Source organism: Cyrtonyx montezumae, unplaced genomic scaffold (genome assembly GCF_038088225.1).
Source record: "Cyrtonyx montezumae isolate F1298 unplaced genomic scaffold, pur_monq_1.0 scaffold_18, whole genome shotgun sequence".
Taxonomy (NCBI): Eukaryota; Metazoa; Chordata; class Aves; order Galliformes; family Odontophoridae; genus Cyrtonyx; species Cyrtonyx montezumae.
Genome location: NW_027071914.1, coordinates 7,856,825 through 7,872,526, shown reverse-complemented (window position 1 = coordinate 7,872,526; position 15,702 = coordinate 7,856,825). Strand labels below are relative to the sequence as shown.

General features: G+C 44.8%; 1 protein-coding gene across 1 annotated transcript in view; it reads left to right on the top strand.

Moving 5' to 3' along the window:
• The window catches only part of HTR4 (5-hydroxytryptamine receptor 4), a 98,318-nt gene that overhangs the window by 47,844 nt on the left and 34,772 nt on the right, over positions 1-15,702 (top strand). The window contains exons 5-6 of the mRNA XM_065734968.1: positions 9,590-9,743; positions 10,413-10,978. Coding sequence (XP_065591040.1) covers positions 9,590-9,743; positions 10,413-10,978 — 720 coding nt within the window. The remainder of the gene's footprint in view (positions 1-9,589; positions 9,744-10,412; positions 10,979-15,702) is intronic.

Genomic DNA, 15,702 nt, shown 5'->3' with positions numbered 1-15,702 from the left:
GGTTGTGAAGGGAAAATATTGCTGCCAAAACATTGCAGTATCCCATCTCCCCCTTTGCAGCCCCTGCCAATCCATGAGTTCCTGCTGTCCCTTGGGCCCTGTGCTGTTGGGACAGCTGTGCTGGGTGCTGCATGGATTTACAGCTGCTGCAGTGTGTTAGCAATGTGGGGATGCAGAAGAGGCATTGTAGTTATACACAGGGTGACTTTAAATGGGTCAGAGGCAGGTTTTGCAAGTGCCCAACTCAGTAGAAGGAACTGGAACTGGAAACATATTAAAAAATGATGAAAGGAGAAGGGTTAGATTATTCTATATTAAATACAACATTCAGAGCAGAGTGTGAACTCCTGGACAGGACCACAGTTTCTTCATTCGGTGCTCCTCTATTCTCTGGTCCCTGGAGCCTCTGCCAGATGCAGAGCTGCTATCACAAAGGGATCAGGAGAAACCCCTCCAGAACTTGTCAGCCCCACTACTGGCCACATTGGACTAAGATCAGGGGCCATGGGAGTGCTGAAGGCTGCTGCAAGCCTAGACTGAGGTAGCAGTCGCACTGACTGCAACTCAGTAGCACAGCAGTAATACCTGGCAGCTGACAGACCTGAAATTGCCAGATGTCAGGGAATTATTTCAGGGTGCACAAGTACTCTTCCTCTTTCACATGTGTTTACCATACAGGTGCTGTTCTTTGCTCTCAGTCAACGCATCTTTCTCTCTCATCTGCATATCCCCAGCCTTTATCAGCTGTTGGCAGAAACCTGGATTTCTGGGGCAGTTCGGTATGGTCTGAAGTTGTTTTTCCCTGGTGTGAATTGACACTCAGGAGAGTGCTGGGAACAAGGAGCAGGAGGCGGCCAGCCTTGGGGAGATTGGAGCAGGTAGATGAGTGCAGTGCAAGGGGGGCTCAGCCCTTCCTCAGCCATTCATCACCACTGCTCCTGGCAGCTGCCTTTGGAGTAGCACTTCCTCCACTGGGTTTTACTTTATGTGTGCCAGCTGTGGCTCCTCAGTTCAGACTTTGGCAGAGCATGCTTTCTTTCTAGCTGGTGGCTTTTTTTTATTTTTCTGTGATTCATGTATTTCCTGCCTTATGTTTTATTTCAGGGCACACAGCTATTTGTATAAGAAGCCTAGGTAGTTGATCCAGTCCTCAGGACTGCTTAGAAAGTCATCCTGTTTGACATTTTTAGAAAGAGTTGCTTGGAAAGACCTTTAGCCAATAATATATTGTATCTATTTCATTACTGCCTCTGAGGAAAAGCATTCAGGTTGGAATTCTTCAAGGCACTGGGCAGGTTCTTGAGGAAATCTGGAAAAAACACCACAAGAGCAGGATGAACCAGTGTTACTACTGGGGGACAGGGAGTAAAGCCTTGCAGGGATTTAGGGACCCAGGCTCGCCTGAAAACGTGATTCTCCAAGGTGTCAGAGGTACCTCAGGGTTCACCAAATCCAAATTCTGATGTCACTGGGTAGTACTTCTTCATTTATTTTTGGTGTTCTAATATAAATGATAGAGTTAACCCTGAATTCTTTATTGCACGTTTTATGCATGCTCATCCATTCTTTGTGCCTCTGCAATAAAAAAAAAAAAAATGCACTGCATATATATAGACAAAGAAGCTGTGATAGAATCTCTTCAAATAGGGTTCACCTGCCAGGAAAGACAGTTTTCTTCTCCAGTATTTGTAATACAATTTGCAGTATAATTACTTCTTAAAGCCTCATGGAAGAAACAAAAACAAAAAACTCCCACTAAAACAGCAGAGAAACAATCAGGTCCTAAATGTCTACATCCTCAGCCTTATATGCATATGTGGTACCTCTGCTTACCCACACACCTGAAGCATCCTGCAGGCTGTCACTGCTTGCTCTGTCTCTCCTGGTGTGTCCCAGCCAAGGAAGCTTTCCTCCAGGGCTGTGTTTCTGCTGGCTGCTGTTCGCATGGTGTTTTAGAAACACTGGGAGATTTTCTGTGTATCAGGCAACAAAACAGACCTAGCTGTGTGTTTGTGTACATGGGGCTAATCTTACTGAATCCAAACATAACACATAATCACTGCTAAATAAAGGCTAAAGCAAAGCAGATGTATCCAAAGAGTGTTGGAGCACCAGAGTGACAGATGCTTGTTGCACCATTTACAAACATTAATTAACATTAATGTACTGTTCAGACACCAAATTAGCACAGTCCTTTGAGGAAAGTGTTGTTTTAGAGCCTTAAACTGTCCGGGAACCAGGGCAGGGGCTGTAGCTGGCCCAGCTGCAGGGCTTTAGTCCTCTGAAGGACAGGGAGGATGCAGCTGCAGCCAGCTGTGTGCTGCAGGACACCAGCTGGCTGCTGCAGGAGCAGGGCATCAGTGGGCAGCCTTTCTGCATTCTAGATAGCAATGACTGAACATTCAACAGGCTGACTGCGTGACACAATGCCAGAGGCAGTGTTGAACCAGGCTATGAGTTCCCCCTGCCCTTCTCAGCTGGAGAAGTGCTCGGTCTCCTGTGGTTGGTTGCATGGAGCAGGACCCAGCCATGCGGGCAGGGGATGAGCAGTGGCTGTGCAGGAGGGCTGGGATGTGACACACAGCTGCAGGACGGCCCCGAGAGAAAGCTAACACAGGTCTGCAGAATACAGGTCAGAAAGCATTACAAAAAATAGTGGAGCAGATGGTCATGGCGCAGCCTGTGAGAAGCACTGTCCTTTATTAATCTCTACCAAGCCTCTAGAAATATGGAAATTTATTTTGCCACCATTGCTTACAGTAGCTCTGCACACACACCAACCCATGCAGGGATTGTGGAGGAGCCTTCCTCTCCATTTGGCAACATACGTTTGTTTGTATTACTAGCTAAATTTATCCAATTCCAATTAACTGTTCTCTTCAGCATTTTTTCTCAGTGTAATTATCTCAACACCAGCAGGCTGTTGTTTTTCTAATAAGAATTTAATTTTGTTAGATATAATCATTTTAGGACATTTTTCTTCTGGACCAGCAATGCATAACTTTGTTTTGTTTGGCACTGTCAGAGATCATAGCTTATTTGCTCAGAGGGAAAAAGGGAAAGAGAAAAGAGCTGTTCTCTCCCACAATAACATGGAAATCTGGTAATGTGGAGGACAGAATCTGGTTGCACAGAAATAAGGGCAAAGCCAGTAGCACTGTTTTAATCTTGCACAGGAATGAACAACTTGAGGCTCTCTATCTCTAGACCTCCTGACTTTGCCAGGGTTCAGCTGAAGCCTTACCCAGTCTGGCTTGACTGCAGGAGAGGAAGAGTGTGACATCCCTTGTCCTTTCAGCACCTTCTGTGTCTGAGCAGATCACCTGGCAGTCCCTCTGCTGGGGCTTTTGGTTTTGCCACCCCCTTCTTTGCTTTTTGGTACTCATTAAGAGCATTAAACAATTACAGCAATCAGAAAGATTTCCTCAGCTTATTTTGGCCCCAGTGATGATAAATCATATGGTATGTATATCATGTAATATATATGCGTGACACCAAATGGATTTCTATGTGGGTACCCATATGGCCACGTCTGTTCTGTTAAGGTGGGTGTTTTTGTCTGTTTGTGATGTCTAAGGAGATATTTCAGGGTAGTGTCTGTATGCTTGTAACTCAGATAAGATTGGATTGAAAACTGGGGAGTTACTTCATTTTTTTTTTCAAGGAAGGAATTATTTAATGCAGTGAGATAATTAGGTTCTGTGGTGCTCAGAATGCAGCAGTGTGGATCAAACTTTGCTCATCTCAAGGCAAGAGTTGAGGATGCCTGGCTGCTCTCTGGAAATGTGCCCAGGGCAGCTCATACACAGCCCCAGGCTTGTGGAGGGCCTTGGGCATCCAGGCTGGTGGCTGGCCAGCATCAATGCTCACTTCTCCTAAATCACAGAGAATGATAGCACTACTGGCCCAGCTGCTTACCTGGATTCTTGAACCTCTGGTTTCAGTCTTGACAGTGGACCCGATTACAACCAGAGTCTCATCTTGTCAGTGCTTAATGAGTATGCAGATAGTCACTGCCACAGGTAGCCATCCCTGACACGGGCCACAGCTAAATTCTGATGAAAGTCAGGAATGTAGTGAAATGCCATGCTGTATCTCAGCCCTTTCACTTTCCTTTCATGTCTCCAAGAACCCAGAATTTATAAACTTGTGATAATTACAGGTATCATCATTTGAAAGTCGACATCATATTGAAGAACCTTTCTTTTCCTCTATTTTTTTTTCCCTGGAGAGGACAGTCAGGGTGTGCATATGTTTGTATGTGTAAGATTTTTTCACACAGGCAGAGGCAATAACAAATACCCATGATTTACAATGCTTACATTTCCACGAAAGTCTTGAATCTACACAGCAGATTCAGCATTCAGTCATACTAGACAAGAATGTAACTGTGGTTCATTTTCTGTCTATTTTCTCTTCGGATTCACAGCTTCCTCTTTATCCATCATATCCTGTCTTCACATATACACAAACTTAACATTAGACAAGCTGTCCTTGCTCCTGCTTCTGAAGAATGTGATATTATGCCTGCTCTGCACAAACTGTTGAAGGCTGTTGGGTACAGATATGTCACTGATGTACTGTGTGTTATGCATTTATATTTGCCTTTTGGTTTTACAGGTAGCACTGCCCATAAAGATGAACTCACCCGTAGGGAAAATGCAAGTTCTGTTGGGAAAGGCTAAAATATTCTGCTCTTATAGCAGTTAGACATTGCATATATGTGGCTCCTCCATGGGGCACTGAACCTTGAGAAACATTTATAGCTTTCATGAACATAACAGAGGTACACCTGCATTCATAGAATCATAGAATGGCTTGGGTTGGAAGGGACCTCAAGGACCATCAAGGTCCAACCCCAAATTTCCTTGGAGATTATGAGACTGTTAATAGCAAATGAGGTTTATTTTGGGGAATTGATCCTTTTGGCATTAATGAGTGTCCCCAAGTTCCTGTGTCTGAAAGACCAAGGATGATTGCATTCATGTATCTTCAAGCCACAAAGCGATTGTGGGCAGATCACAGATCCTTGGTAGCCAAACATATCTCTGATGGCCATAAAAGCCATGAGTGGGGCTACATGAGCAATTTTGTTCTGTTTGAGCCATCTGTAAAATGTTAGCTCTTGGTTCATTCACATGTGGTAAATGTCTGTTATGGGAAAGGAAAATCATTGTAATAACCTTTGCTTTATGGAGCTGTTTGGAAGATCTGCAAGTGCAGGAAGGTATCCTTGCATTTCCCCTTCAGCTGAGAATGTCATAATAGAGGCAGAAGAGAGGATGTTCACATCATCTGCTCTGCTGTAGGTAACGGGAACTTAACGTTTCCAGGGAACTGCAAAACATGGATCTTGTCTGATAATAGTAAGAATTAATATTTAACTAAACTTGGACATAGTATTAATCATGTGTATATATTGCATTTTATATTCATCCATCACACCATCACAGCGGTACCTAATAGATATTCTTTACGAGCACAGGAAAGCAGCTCTAGCTTGAAAGGAAGCAGAAAGGTAGAAGAATATGCCTTTATTTCAACTTTTGACTAAAACTATTGATAATCTTGGAGGTATAATTGCTTTTCTCTCAGTGAATAAATAGCTGCTTAAATACTCAAACCATCACATTCATCAAATCATCAGCTACTGCAAAAATTGGTGTGACTTCAATGACTTCTGTTAATATACACGGATTGCTATTATCTGAGTCTCTGGGCCATTGAGCAGAGTCCTGCTGAGCAGTGGGAAGCCAGCTGTGTGCTCCTTTGCCTCACTTGCCATCAGCAAAATTGTCACCCACGTTCTGATTGCGGGACCTTGCTGCTGTTAACAGGGTAGGGGCAGGAAGAACCCAGCTCAACTTTCTGAGTACAGTGGGAGTCACGGCAGCAGCACCTCGCAAAAAAGTATACATATAATCTTTTGACATGTAAGTGGAAAAGGAGGAAAATTGCTGCTGAATCACTGGGAGGGAAGAAGTATGAGAGCTTAAGATGTCATTTTTACAGGCATAATTTTTACTCTAATGGCCTTTAACAGCATGTACAATTCAGCGTAACGCTGTCAACTGCAGCAGAGATAGGAGTACAGAAATGTAATGACTTGAGCTGCTTGGATGAATTGTTTTCCTCCTGTAGTTAATTAGCAATGTGTCATGGTTTTCTGTTTGCTGATTCAATGACTGGAATGGCAGCTAATGTCCTGGCTGTTCTCTCATTTACTTGTTGAATTTCTCCTTCTGCCCTTTCCACAAATAAATGTGGCCTCCTGGGACTTGCAGTAACTTGCTATCGGGAATGTGACAGGAATCCTTTGCTGTCCAGCACTGGGCAGCACTTTGTGGTAGGTGTCTCTCAGATAGTAAATAAACAGATATGCCAAAAAGATCTCTCCCTTGTGTCTGGAGTCGGAGGAGCAGTTCCACATAATGCCAAGAAAATCACCATCTGTCTGAATAAGCAGTCAAAGATATTACTGAAAATACCTGTTTGAATTCACAGGACAGTTTATTTCCTTGGGGAAGGAAACTGAAGAACACGGGAAAGCCAAACTCAATTACGTCTAGTAATAGAAGGCAAGGTTACACAAGCACAGTGAGGAGGATAATCATCTTAGGAAGAAAGAAATATTTATTCTTCCCTTGGAAATCAATAAGAGATTACAATTTGACCACGCTGACCCTCGTTGTCTGATAGACTTGGGAAAGTTAGGGCTGACAGGAGCTGTGGGATCTCTAATCCATCCTTCCTCTTCCAACTCAAATCTGTCTTCATTTCCATCAGGTTCCCCAGGGCCCTCTCCAGTTGAGTTTGGCATGTTTTTGAGGCTGGGCAAACTCCCCTGTTGAAATCTGGTCCCACTGAAGGCAAACTAATTAAATCCTGTTACTGTAAATTATTTGTCTTTAATGTGTGCTGCCAGAGGGATGTTAAGACCATGTCAGTGACCAGGGGAACTGGATCCACTGAATGTTTGCATTGTTCCGCAAAGGGAACATTTCAGAAAATGCCCTAAGAGAACAGTTACTGTCAAATACACCATTTCTTTGAAAGCAAAATTTTTCAGAGAAACAGGCTGATTTTCATGCACATATGAAATCAGATGATGTATAAATGATCAAATTGAGATAGTTGAATGCTTTCTTCAACATTTTTCCCCTGTGACATTTTGAATCTTGATTCAAAGAGATGTTAAAAATGTTTTCTTTTGACACTTTGATTTTATTTCAACCTTTTCTGTGGAATAAATCTTCTAATTTTATCAAAATAAGGCAATTTAGCTGACTCCACACAACTCTGTTCTTAATTTCTGAAGAAAATCTGGCAATTTTTAGATTTTTTTGTCTGTTTAGTGCAAACTTTTCAGTTTCCACTCAGTTCTTGACAAAATGTGCTCCTCAAGGATGTCACTTTTATACAAACATGTAAGATGTGCCCATGAGTGCTTTTATCTATCTCTATTCTAATGGGCTGCTGGCATTTAGAGTTTCTCAAAGCCTGATCATTAGGTTAGTGGTCCAGCTTCAGTGTCTGTATCCTAATCTAGTGTCTCTGTTTTATGATTCTACTGACCTTATGAAACAGACTTATATAGGCTACATACACATTATGTCTTGGTGTGAATCTTGACTTAAAAGAACTCTCTTTGACAGAGATCATTAATTCCTTTTATAAATAGTCATTGAAACTATGGCCACTTCTCCAATGCAGTACTCATATCTGCTGGGTACACAGATGGGCACCACACTGCAGAATGTCTGCACTTCCCAAATCTGGAAGGTACATCTACCAGACAATAAATATTAATTCATTGGGAAAATATACTCATCAGGCAAAGAGCTGAATTACATCTGGCATTGTTTAGAAGAGCTGAGAATTCATGGGCACTTGTGGTGTCTCCAATCTACCAGTTGTGCCAGGTGAAAATGTCAGGAGCTCAGCAAGGGGCATCTAGAGGGGAAGTAGAGGGGCATTTCTGCTGGAACCTGGTCAGTAGAGCAGGACTGGGCTGAGTGCTGCTCTCTCTACTCACAGCAATTTCCATTTTCTGCAGCAGAACAGCTGTGTTCTGGAGCCAAGCCAGTAGTTTCCAACCAGCTGTAGAGGCATCTTCTCAGATCTGAACTGCAAAGATCCCTGGAGACTTTTAAAAGGAAGTTGAAAATGTTCTCAGTCACACGTTTAGAGTGAGACCTGCATTGGTTGTACAGAGATTTTAATGTTGCTTTATGAGCTGAATTATTAAACATTTTGCATAGAATGTTCTTTTGTAAATGTCCTCATTATGTCTGTATGGTCAAGGAGAAAATGTTGAATGTTCTGCTACTTCATGTCAGTTATCTGGAGCAAGAGATGGATCAGGGACATATCTAAACTTGTTTTTTGGGGTACAATGCCTTTGCAGACCAACTGTCTTCACAGTCTACCCTGTGAGATTTCTGTTGCGATCTTCCTCACTCTGCCATGTTCAAATCAAAGAAACTATGAGACTGCTAGAGCAAGGAGGTTGGTTAGGACAGAGGATTGAAAGTCAAGGCCATTTCTTGGCTCTGTTCTGGTCTACAGTAGGAACATGGGTAAGCCTCTGGCCTCCAGCTCCCTGTCTCAGCAGTGAGGATGTCAGCGCTGGCTCGCAGTGTGTGCTGAAATCCCAACTCTAGAGTTTGAAAATATTTCATTGGGAACCTAAAGCAGACTGTCAGGTCAGGATCACCAAAAATCTGTAATTAACTTTGGAGATAGATTTCTATGTTCAGGCTTGATACACCTTGATGTAGGAATCTGATAACAGGTGGGTAGCACAGGAAACAAACAGACAAGTTGATTTTTTATCCGAAAAGATGTTTTCTGTTCGAAGCTGGTTGTTATTTTAAGAACATGAATATGTTGTACTGTGAATGTGTTGGAATGACTGGGAGAAGAAAGGCAAGCACAGGGCACCTCTCCTTGATGGGGAAATGAGTGGAAGCCCTGGGCAGAGCTGTGCTGTCCTTGTGGCTGAAGGTTAAGGCCAGGAAATAGGGGGGAAGTAAAGGAGCTTGGTTAGGGAAAAACACACTTAATTTTACTGACATTTTCACAGCTATGAAACACTTTGTTAATTTTCAATAGCATCCTTTGTAGCCTTGTCAAAATACGTGTCCATTGCCATTAGAGAAACCCAAACATTTACTCAGTTATGGCTAAATAGAAGGAAGGTGAACTCATTCATTGTGGTAAGGAGGGTGCAGATTGCTTTGTGACTAAGCACAGGGGGAGAGGATGATGAAATGGGAGGTCACTTCCTTGCTCCACAACTGCAGACAAACCACAGCATTAATCTGTGCCTCATTTTCCCTAGCTGGAAAATAGAAAATATCGTCATTTCCCTGCAAGGGTCTATGAGACCTTATTTACTCATGCTGTGAAAATACTCTTGAGCTCCTTGTGTGAGAGGCAGTCAATAGAAATGGACTATAGAATCATTTTTTTACCACTGTTTTGAAAGATGGAAGAAGCAAGCTGGAGAAAAGGCTTTACAGTTTTATTTTTAGAAGACCTGAAGGTCTCCTTCAGTGGTGGTTGCTGTCTTGCTTTCTTCTTGCAGGTACTATGCTATTTGTTGCCAGCCGCTGGTGTACAGGAACAAGATGACTCCACTGCGTATCGCTGTAATGCTTGGAGGCTGCTGGGTAATCCCGACATTTATTTCTTTCCTCCCTATCATGCAAGGCTGGAATAGCATTGGCATCATTGATTTGGTGAGTAGCTTAGGAGACACACCATCTTGTACTACACATATTCCCTGTTGCATATTTGTTTAAAAAACAATATTCAAAGAAAAGAAGGCCAGGAAGGCTGAGGGAGAATCCCCTTGTTATCGATGCAGAAGGCCTGCTGAACTCCTGTAAGGTGTCTCTATGGGGATTTGCAAGGCTGCTGCCCACTGCCCTGTACCTGGGCAGCACCTTGACTGCTGAGGCCACAGCAGCCCAGAACAACCCTCCCCCCCATCTTGCCCTTCTCTAGTGCCCCTATGGCATTCAGACAGATGAAGCTTTAGCATCCTTGGTGTAACAGCATACTCTAATTAGCAGAACACAGCAGTGAGCACTGCAAAAAAGCACAGCATCAAGTGATTCCCCTTTGCAACATCTGAATTGGGCCGTCAGGCTGATTTTCAATAGCCAGGTTGAAGTGTGCACTGGGATGCTGGAGCTGCAGCATGGGCTGGTCCTACAGACCTTGGGGCCGGCAGAGCCCACAGTGTGAGCACAGGCAGGAGGGGCAGCAGTAGTTAAGCTAGGTACTACATATGGGAGTGGGAAAGGAGTGAGAATAGCAAGGTGCTTCCTGGCAAACAGACTGCTGATATCAGAGGAGCAGTGCTGAATTTCTTCTCTTCTTTGTCCTTCCTTCCCTGGCCCCAGATTCAGCAAAGGCAGTTCAACAAGGCTTCCAACTCCACGTACTGCATATTCATGGTCAACAAGCCATATGCCATTACCTGCTCTGTGGTGGCCTTCTACTTTCCCTTCCTGCTGATGGTGCTGGCCTACTATCGCATCTACGTCACCGCTCGGGAGCACGCCCGGCAGATCCGGGTGCTGCAGCGTGCAGGGACCCCTGCTGACAGCCGGCACCAGCCCGACCAGCACAGCACGCATCGCATGAAGACCGAGACCAAAGCTGCCAAGACCCTGTGCATCATCATGGGGTGCTTCTGCCTGTGCTGGGCCCCCTTCTTTGTCACAAACATAGTGGACCCTTTCATAAACTACACGGTGCCGGGGAAGTTGTGGACAGCTTTCCTGTGGCTGGGCTACATCAATTCAGGGTTGAATCCCTTCCTCTATGCCTTCCTGAACAAGTCTTTCAGACGTGCCTTCCTCATCATCCTGTGCTGTGGTGATGAGCGATACCGAAGGCCTTCCATCCTGGGGCAGACAGTCCCCTGTTCCACCACCACAATAAATGGATCAACTCATGTGCTAAGGTGAGTGTTCATTCCTCAGCTGCTGCAGAATACCTTGAGTCACTTCTCATGAGTTTTCTTATTATTTTTGCATTGCTTTTGAAATAGCTGATAGATTTAACTGTTTAAAAAGCGGGGAGCAAGAGAAGTGCTCAGAAATCCTTAGGGTGCTCCAACAATCAGTGTTTGTATGCACCAGATATGTATTGTTGTCCACAGTTTCTCCAGAGGTGTGCTCAGGAAACAGTTGGGAGAAGGCTGTAGTTGTGCACGCACACTAGAAGTCCTATTGCTTTTTCTGAGGAGAACAGTTTGGCTGCACGGGGAGCACCTTGCAGGAGACTGCCCACTCCCTTTGCTCTAGCAAAAGGACCAAGGTACTCTCATTGCTGCTTCTCCTCAGGTTCTGCCTTTTCAGACCTGCCAGTTGGTGCTACTGCTCCTGCTCCTGAAGTGATGAAAGGGAAAGGATGGCACTGTGGGATCTCGGGGAATGTGAAACCCCCACACCTCACATATCCATCCTTCCTTTCATACCACAGTGCTTTTTGCAAGATGGGAGCTTGTGGGCTGGTGTGCTGGGAGGGCAGTGGGCTCTGTGCTGGGACACATCCCCTGCTGCCTTCCCCTCGCTGAGCAGTAGAGGCAGAGCACTGAGGAAGGGAGGGAGGAACAGTTATCTCCAGTAATAAAATGAGCTGTATTCTGTGAAAGAAAATCCACAGGTGTTTCTGTGCAACTGCCTGAGAGCAGTTGGTTCTTGTCGTGGATGGATTCATGGTTGTTCGCTTGCAGATAAGGGCTCGGGAACAGTATTTGTGTTCAGAGCTGAACCCAGGCTGGAGAAAAAAAATCAGACTTCCAGCCGCGTCTGACCTGATGGTTTGTGTCTGATTTGCACCGAGCTCCCTTACATAAGTTTTGGGAAGAGTCCTGGGCTGTGTAAGGGATGGGAGACTGGGCAGAGCTTGCCACAACCCTGAATGAGGCCCCTCGTGCTTTTGCATCATGAAGGACATTACAATCTATATATCTTCTGCTGAGTAAAAGCTGTTCAAGGGCTAAGGTCCCAGAGCCCTCTTCCTGTGATGGATGCAGGGCACTGTGCCATGCTAAGCCTGTGTTGGAGCCATGTGGATGAGGATGAGGTGGATGCTACTCTGCTGCAGGAGGCTGGGAGCTGCAGAGGCAAGCACTGGGAATGTGGCTGCATGCAGGGAAGAGGGGAGGGCTTGCTGTGGCCACCAGTGGTGGGGGGCTCCATGCTGTGACAGCCTCCCCAGGGCAGTGGTCGTGGCCTCAAGCCTGCCAGAGTTCAATGAGTATGTGGACAACGCTCAGAAATACGGTTTGAGTTTTAGGTGGTCCTACGTGCATCCAGCAGTTGGATTTGATGATCCTTGTGGGTTCTTCCAACTCAGGAAATTCTGTGGTTCTATGATTCTAGCGTTCACCCACTGGCCTAAGCACAGAGAAAGGCAGAGCAGTGTCTGTTTGGGTGAGTAGTGCTGCAGCAAGGTACTTTTTGTGAAAGTACTCCCATTTCCAGCTCCCTCCTCCTGCTTGGACCATGTTGCTCTTGCATACATGTCCTCCGTGGAAATAAATAATGAGTCTGAGGACTGTGTGGCCAGCTGCCCTCGTTCATAGGTTCATAGGTTCGTTGCTGCACTCCTGTCAGTCTAGATGTGATAAATGCTACAAAATGTTCTGCAAGAACTAACTCTGCACAGGTCATCCCGTTCACTTCTAGATTTTGTGAGTACTTATATAGATAAGAGTGCATCCCCCGCCTCCAGCGTACTGCAGGCACAAGCTGCATTCCGTCCTGCCTTTCTGTATCACTCCTCTTGCAGAGAAAGGCACAGGGAGATGCTGAGCAATGCTGCTCTGAGCATCAGCACTTCAGACACAATTATTTTCTATTTCCTCAGCTTTGTAGCAGACGAGAAAAGCATGGCTTCATCTCCTGTGTGGATTATGCACTGATGGTGGCAGAGGTGTAGGGATTAAAGGAGAAGTGACTAATTGTAATCTCTGGACTTAATCTCACTTGTGGCATTTTGAATACTTTGGTGCTTCTCTATTAAATGCAGAACAGTTTGGACTCAGATCAGATGGAAAAGTGATTCTGTGAGGTAGGTCCTCTCAAGATGTAATGTATGTTTGCTTTATAGCTTGGAAATACTACACCCAGCTAAAACCTTCCTTAAACCTATGGACTGGCCTCACACCAACCCAGCTGAGAAGAGGCTTGGGGGCTGGGTTTGGTTCACACTCTTCAACCCCAGAGTTGTTTCCTTCTGACTAAGAGCTTCTGCAAATGGGGGGAACTTGTGCAAGTGGGATGCTGCAGCTGCATCTTGTACCCCAGCAGGAGGAGCACAGAGAGTCCTTGCACTGAATGCAGGGCAGGCTTCCACTCCCAGAGATCTGCAGTTCTGTATTAAGCTGTTGAAATTGCTCAGCCTCAAGGGGAGTCAGGAGTGATGGAATAGGACTTGGACTTCTAATCCCTCCCCACATCCAGTCTTGATAATCTCTGGACTGTCCTTCAGCTCTGTCTGTCCAAACTGTTCTTCCTTTGCCTACAACCAACTGGTGCTTCTGTAAATGCCAACAGTACACTCGTCCTCATTAAAGGTAAAATTCAGGCTCTTGCTCTTGGATGTGTCTGACCTGTGAGTGCCTTCCACAGAGGATGCCATTTCTTCATTTTTTCTTCTGATATCTTTAGAGCCAAAATGTTCCAATGTTCCCATTCTGGGATTTTTCACGTTTGTATTAGGAATGGGAAAAAAAAAAAAAAAAGGAGGGGCAGAGTGCAGTAAACAGCAGCAGTGAGAAGAGGCAGACCCCCTCAGACATAGAGGCTGGTCGGGAGGCAGTGCTCATTCTTTCTTTAATTTATTTTTCAATTGATCTGTGAAGACTGTGGTGCTCGTGACGAGCAGGCACAGAGAGGCTTTGCACAGCACACCTGGGGCCAGCTGCACGCCTGGTGGGATGGGCAGGCTGCATGCGGCTCAGCTGCCTTACCACAATGGGAGGGGGAGACAGCTGTCTGAAACCCCAGCAGCCACTGTTTTCTCCCTAAAGCCTGAAGCAGAAGATGGGGAAAGGATTTCCCGTCACCCATTTTGCTCTTGAACTCTTGAAGTGATGGAGATCCCCTTTCTTTGGGCAGAGTAAGATGTGGTGCAGTATGTGGTTTGAAAGTGCCATGAACAGGCAGGGGACAAGATAAATTAGTGCTGGATCTGTCTGTACTATAGGCAGGAGTGGTAGAATTAAATATTCATTCAGCTGTGAAAGAAGATTTTTGCTTTCCTGTTTTAAAAGCTTGCTTTTGCAATGTGGGAATTGCCAGAACGCGTATTTTTGGCCCTTAGTATTCACCTATTTCATTTCTGTCATGTACTATCAATTGCAATTTAGGCAGGACACGTGCAAATAGTAAATTGAAATCTGCAGGTGTGGATGCTATCTGAAATTCATACTCTATTCAATTTTCAAAGGCTGAGATTGCAACTCACATGTCATCTATTGTTTCTTTGGTTGCAGCACGTACTGTGCAATATATAAATATGAATTTCTATTTATCTGTGAGTATAAATATACAAATGAATTTGCGATTTGCAGTTCTAAGAGTCTGTGGTTTGAAATATCATGCACGGAAAGGATTTGGGGATCATTCTGACTAACAAGTGGATTGGAGAATTCGCAATGAGCTCTCAGCTAACATAGTGCAAAAATAAGCACAATACTTCACAGCAGTAGATAATGGCTTTCTGGATAACTCTAGCATGTGTTCAGGAGTCCTGTGCACCACCAGAGTGAAAACAAAATGCCATAATTATCTGAAAAACGCTGCTTCCCACTTTAAACATATTGCTTGCATATCTTTTGTTATGCATAGACATTTGGTTAAAGCCAAGTAACAAGCTCATACCTTTGGGAATCATTAAACTCTCGTACTGCACAAGAGGATTGGAACCCAGCTCAGCAGTGCTTGAATTCTTGGACAAATCAAGTTCTGAAATTTTGCCACATCAGAGAAGGTAAAGCAGAATTGAGTGATGATCAGAGCAGGCAAAACTCTGGAACATCTGGGTCAAGTACATCCCTTTGGTGCATTCCCCATTTCCTTCCAGAAGTGCAATGTTCAGCATAGAGCAGAGTGTTAATCTCTTCTGGGAAAGCTATAGTGAGTGGTTTATTTACTCATTTTCCAGCACAAAGAGGCCTTCTCAGACAGGGCTGATGCCAATTTCACTTCTCCAAAGTAAAACACATCCTGATTTTCCTTTTAGAAGAGCCAAGAGAAACCAAATTAGGGGGGAAAGAAAAGCAGTGTGCAGCTTTGGGTTCTGGAAGTTCATTGTCCTCATAAATACAGAATTAAATAAATAACCCAGTCGGCCCACACTCGTGTCAGCACTCTGAAGGTGTGCAAAGCAGGCGGAGAAGAGCACAGTAAATCACTGTGTGCAGCCAGCACTCAGTGCTGAGCGTGGCTGTGGAGCCTTATTGGCCCCTGTGGGGATTGTGAGTGATGGAGTCGGTAAATCTGAGCAGGCACTGCACCACTTGACTCCTCAGTTTGCAGAAGTGTAGCGACTCCCTGGCTTGCAGCTGTGTTGGAATAAGAAGTTCTCTGTGGCTGTAGGGAAGCGTGGCTCAGAAGTGCCGTGTGAGCAGTGCTGTGCCCGCCTTGTTCCTGCCCCATCGGGTTTGATGTGGGG